At 38.1% G+C, this 6083-nt stretch overlaps 1 protein-coding gene across 1 annotated transcript in view; it reads left to right on the top strand.

Moving 5' to 3' along the window:
- Positions 1–212: 212 nt before the first annotated feature.
- Positions 213–6083, top strand: part of LOC145460119 (uncharacterized) — a 48647-nt gene continuing 42776 nt past the window's right edge. Inside the window, 3 exon segments of the mRNA XM_081444851.1 lie at positions 213–276; positions 1363–1538; positions 5462–5737. Of these exon segments, the coding sequence (XP_081300977.1) occupies positions 1433–1538; positions 5462–5737 (382 nt within the window). The 5' untranslated portion in view covers positions 213–276; positions 1363–1432.

The raw sequence follows: 6083 nt of genomic DNA, 5'->3' as shown, positions 1-6083 counted from the left end.
AAAATAGAAGAAATTAGCATACCAAGTTCTACAGAATAGACTGTTGATACAGAAAGTGCAAATCTTGCAGAACGCCCACACAACAAATCAGACTTGCGTCTGGTGTATAGAACAACGGTAGTATTGTTATAGAATAATAATGAATAATCACTGCAACATTACCGCGGAGACAAAAAGCAGCCCACCTGAATCTCAAACGTTAGTATTCGCCCAAGATTTTACCGTGAGGAATTTAGACATTCTGCTCACGTTGTAATCTGTGACTATCGTTCAGAGGTAAGAATATTTGGCTTCTATGGTTTAAAGACTCGTCTTTTAACTTTTATTTCTGTAATTAGGTTATATTACGATTCAAGAATGTAGCTAATGAAATTGCTATTAATGAACCACGTGCTGCTCGGTAAAAATCGAATTATTATTAGTCATGAATTTCGTGGTTATCTAGAGCAGCGTGCCGAAAGTGTTTCGAGAATTCAGCTTCGGCTTTAACTATTGTTCTGCTTTGTAGCAGATGTTTCAACAAGATTATATCAGCTCTTTGAGTGAATCGAGTTAAAAAGGGGGAAGAAACAACGATTTGGTAGAAAGTAATAGCTATAGGACCATGACTTGATGTTTAATATGCATAAAAAGGAGACGGTACAGTATTGGCCTAGAGCATTACTCAAGACAAATTCATTTGTCATTTAAAGGAATGTTTTCGTCAGTAACTTTTCTCGCCAGTCTATCCTAATTATGGTTGTGTGCCATATGGAATTCTGGTTGAGTAGCTATATCTCTTGTTATATTCAGGATGTCAAAACCTAACTGTGTGCTAAATCTGGTTCCATTGCCATTTATACCTTCAGAAATATAACTAATAAATTATTTTCACCGGTAAAAGCCTTTGAGCCAGGCCTTAAACTACTTGAGTCGTTCACCTGCGTACTTGGTTTGCTGATTTAGAATTTGGTATTTGAAACTTTAATTATCTATGCAAATTTAACAAGAACCATTAAGTGCTTTACCAGCGAAACGTAATCTTTACTATCCCAAGTAAAGGGTTCCTTAGCTGCAAAATCGTCAACAAACTAAGTTTAAATTCTCTCTTTTTACTCACCCAGGTAGATTTTCAGAACGAGGATAATATACCAACTTGCATACATCTACTTACATTCTTTGGATAAGTTCCCGGAATCATCCAGATGAAAAGCGCCTTTATTGTACTTTTGGAAGCTCGGAAACCGAAACTCTTCGTCCTTGAAAAAACACTTAATGTGCAGTAATGACAGATTTCACTTTTAACTTATACTTATCTATAGCTCATTTTACGCTTCGGGGTTTTTCCCGTTTTTTTTTTTTTTTTTTTTTTTTTTTTTTCAGCCAGGGAGCATAATTAGCAGCGGTTGTGCCATTTCCTCTTTCAAGTTACACGAAGCTCCGTGAAATAAATATGAGCTCTTTTGTCAAGCTCACCGTTCTTGTTTTAGCGGCAGTAGCAATTGGTACCAACCAGAATTGCGTCATTGCGTGTGGAAAAGGAGGTGGAGGTGGTTCTTGTGAGTATGCCTGTTATTCCTTCAATCAATTACAATATTCAGGGAGAAAGCCACATCAGCCTTAGCTTATAGTATTCACGTGCGTCCTTCATCCTAGTTGGAATTTTGAGATGTTGGTTTTTGTGGAGGGAGGAAAACCAGAGAACCCAGAGAAAAAACTTTCGGAGCCGAAGGCCAGAACCGATAACAAACTCAACCCACATATGGCATCGGTCCTGAATCGATCAAGGGCAACTTTGTTGGGAGGCGAGCTCTCTCACCACTGTGCCAACCCTGCTCCTGATTGATATTTTATTGTACTGCACTGTATGTGTTTAAATTATTTATTGTATCCAGAAACATAAAGGAAAGGGTCTCGATTGGGCTACAAGGAACATTAAATAAGATGTAATGTAAGCCACCAAATGACATCACATTGATTGCCACGTTTTGGCAGTAAATTTGGTCCCGTATTGATCAGTATTCCGGCTTGGAGGTGTTCAGTGATGAAAAAGTTAGCCCTGATCAGCTGTCCCATAAATGGCAATCGCAGGAGATATTTGTGATTAGGATATACAGCCTGGTTATAAACGATTTTGTAACCCAACACGAGCAGAATTATCACCCAGTATTGACCTATTATGACCAGCAGCTGTAAAGCCTTGGTCAAACGGTGCATGATAGTCGATGATAGTTGATGATAGTCGGTGAAAATTCGGGGAGAATCATTCAACTACGATCGCCTATCATGCACCGTTTGACCAAGGCTTAAAAGTAAACGAGGCCCTTTTCGTCTAAGGGTGTTTGAAATTCATTGCAATTCCGCCGGGTTTTGAGTGAGGAACGTTCGTAATATACACAACAACGAAACAAATCGTCAACTGGCGATCGATAGTGTGAAAATCCAACACTCTTCTTTATACAGAACTTTAATTTTTGCCTATATAAATCTCAAAAGTAGATCGAAGTTGTTAATTAGCCACTTTGTGCCGTTTGTGCAAGTTGAGAACCATTCGGATTCCGGCATTTCCGAGAAATCTAAATTAGTATCACTTTCTGTAAGTGTCACATTATTCAATAATCATCCGAGCTTGTCCATGTGAGGAACGTTGCTAGTGCAAGATACTGGCGTGGGAAAGAAGGGGAAGGAGCGCCAGATTTAGGTAGTGGGCTTTCCGCATAATTACCCACCAATTTACTTGTAATCCGATTTCACCAACCATCTATTACTGTCAATTCGTTCACCGATCAAAAACTAGTGCGAGCTTCTCGGCATGAATGATTTCTTGCGCGAGTCGAATCAATGTTACTGAAGTGTGAAACATTAGCAATATCACGAGGTTTATATCTTAGCATGGAAATGCATGCTACTCCGCGAAAAGCTCGAAAAGTGGGAATAAAAAGAACGAATACAACTGAACTTCAGTTTCTGCAGGTTGTGCGATATCAAGTCCAACGCAAGAAAGAAGAGTGTTTCCGATTCCTGTTTTTTAATGTCTACAAAAGAAGGGAGTCCAAGCAAATTATAGGCCGTGTTGCGGAACATGAAGCAGGCACATATTGCAGCAACCGTTTTCTTTATGTGAAATGCTTCCTTTTAGCGAAAAACAACGACAAAAAAAAAAAAAAAAAACTGTTGTGAGGACAAAATTTTATCATCGCAACATGATGCACGAAATTCAGCTAGTTTGTATTCGGCAGATTTTCATTTTATAATCCTTCACCACGAACAGGCATTCGACAAATTATATTTTTGTCCCGGTATCCTGTGGGCAAAACTGCCACTGAAAATAGTTCTGCCAGCCAAAAGAGCTCGCTTTCATGTTCCAAAATTGTTTTTAAAAATAGCAAAAACTGCTAAAATGTAAAAATAAAAATCTCTATATCAAATGAATCGCTATAAAATCCAAAATCTCTCTAAGTCAGTTATGTTATAATATATCAAACACTAATGACCGCCTCCCAGTTGACCGCATTTCCAAACGGCGAGAACAGAGTTGAAAATACGACGCGTAACGTACTTCGAGGTGTTTGGACATGTGGTCAAACATGGTTTTAAGGGTTTGACACATCTTCTCACCCGAAACTAAAACTAAGGGAAAACGAGAAATTAAAATCACACAAATCCATGCTAATTGAGATCAGATATCGAAACACCGTCCAGGTCATGATTTCCTTTGTTTAAACTCTTGATGCATTATTAACGAGTTTGAGATTTAACCTTTAAAAAGCACCAAATTTTGCCTTCACTAAACAACTGAGAGACGCTCAAAGCTTTGGACATATTGCGGTGAAACCTCTTTTTATAATGTAGCTGCATTAAAAACGCCAAGTCACGTGACCACAGAGGAATAGAACACTGTCTCAGCAATAACATAATCAATACTATTTACACCGTTATTTATCTGTGTCGCTTTGCCTTTTTGAGTCGCTAAGGAGGCGGATTTGAATAGAAGCGAAGGTAAAAATATATTGCCTGTCGCTTTGTAAATATAAAGTATCGACTACTTCTCGAGCTTTCACTGCCATCACTATCATCCAGGGAGAAATTAGAGTTAATAGTTGACAGCGATAATGAAAACTCGAGACGTAATCGGAGCTTTATATTTACAAAGCGGCAGACAATTAAAGATGATATATGAAATGTAAACTGCCGTCACTTCTTCTCAAATCTCATCTAAACGACTCAAGACACTCAGGGCACTCAACAAGACAGGAGAACACGAGTAAATGACATTATCTTTACTTTAAATGATTATGATAATGCTGAACAGTGTTCGGGTACCCAGTGACATGATCGAATAATTCATTAGAATGATTAATGTCATAAATTTGCTGCAATGTTTCATTGCATGGTTTATTGCACTTTAAAGAGACTATGATCTAGATCAAAATGGATTCGTTCTCAACAGACATACGTAAAAGCAAGCATGCGTTCCCTTAGCGTTTTTTTGCCTTGTTCGTTTCATTTTATGATGCTCACCGTTTCAAATCGAAAATTGTTTTCGTGAGTGGAGCGATTAACAAACAAAGCCCTATCATATAAATGTGAACAGTGAATCGAATACGAAGGCTTTTAAAAACGCTCACATCATTTTCAACACAAGCAATGCATAAATAACGGATATTGAGATTTCTCTTAGCGTATCAGCGTCTTACAGTGGAGACGTAAAGCTTAGGCTAAATTTTCGATTAGAGAACAATTCATTGCAAAACGTATCGCTTCGATGGGGCCCCAGTGAGCATGGTACCTTCGAAGCAAATTGTGTTCAAAGGCCTGTGCCAAAATAAAGACAGCACAGTCTAAAACCCGTCTTTGATGTAGCAGCGCACATTTTACTTCCTCCCGTGCTCTAGTCATATTTTTCAGTCTTAAAATATCAGAAACCGTATTAAAAAAAAAAAGAAAAAAAAAAGAAAAACATAAACCAAAAACAAAAAAGACAAAAGGACATGGAAAGATCGAGAAAGACTGTGAAGCGTGGGTCACCACAGAGCTTGGTCTAAATATATTTACAATATATCTCATTAATCCTCGAAGGCCCAGGGGCTGCTAGTCGGGAAGATACGATATTTTCGGGAGACGCGATATTTTCGGGTGAAAGTTTACATCAAGAGCGGGATGTAGACTATCGTCTGAAAGTATCGCATTGTCCCGATTAGTTGCCCCTGGGATTCCGGGGATGCATCTCATCTTGATTTCAAATAATTTCGTTCATGCAATGTATCTTTACTGGTATTGTCGGGCTGCCGTTAAAAGCAACGATCTAAACATTGATTATATAATTGTACAATTGTTATTATTACTATTACTATAACTGTTACTGTTACTGTTAATTACTTTTACGGTTACTGTTTCTATTACTATTTCTATTATCATCATCTTCATCATCATCATCATCATCATCATCACCATCATCGTCATCATTATTTTAAATTTCTAGCGCCAGTACATGGCAAATGGGGTTCATGGCAGCCATCAAGCTGGGCCCAAACTCAGTGCTCAAATGGGTACAAGACCCGGTATCGCAAATGTGATAGTCCTTCCCCAAAATGCGGGGGGCGTTCCTGCAGCGGAAGTAGTAATCAGAAGACAGAATGCAATGGATGTATCCCTGGCAACGGAGGATGTGACCAGATTTGTAAGAGCTATGGTGGTTCTTCTCGATGTAGCTGCTTTCCTGGTTATCATCTTTCAGGGAATCAAAAAAGCTGCGAACGTAAGTGACTCTGCCTTATTTGTTGTTATGTTTGTAATGGGCATATAGGTACAGTCTAACATCCAGTAAACATTCCTTGATCTGATAACAATAAACTTCATTCTTTAACTGTGCATAGGAGCGCACAACAACGAGAAAAATTTTTATATTCCTTTATTTTAAAATTACATGTTATTTGGCCCGCGGATAGCATGTCCTAATCTAGGCGTGCCATTAAACGCTTGTACCTATAACTAGATTAATTAAATTACAATAATAACAATTAATTCAAGATTAAATATGTAGTTAATACTTTTATCGTTTCTGCATATTAAGACACTATTAAAATAAAATCAGGGGAGAATAA

This window comes from Orbicella franksi, chromosome 11 (assembly GCF_964199315.1).
Source record: "Orbicella franksi chromosome 11, jaOrbFran1.1, whole genome shotgun sequence".
Classification (NCBI taxonomy): Eukaryota; Metazoa; Cnidaria; class Anthozoa; order Scleractinia; family Merulinidae; genus Orbicella; species Orbicella franksi.
This window is presented reverse-complemented; position numbering and strand designations above follow the sequence as displayed.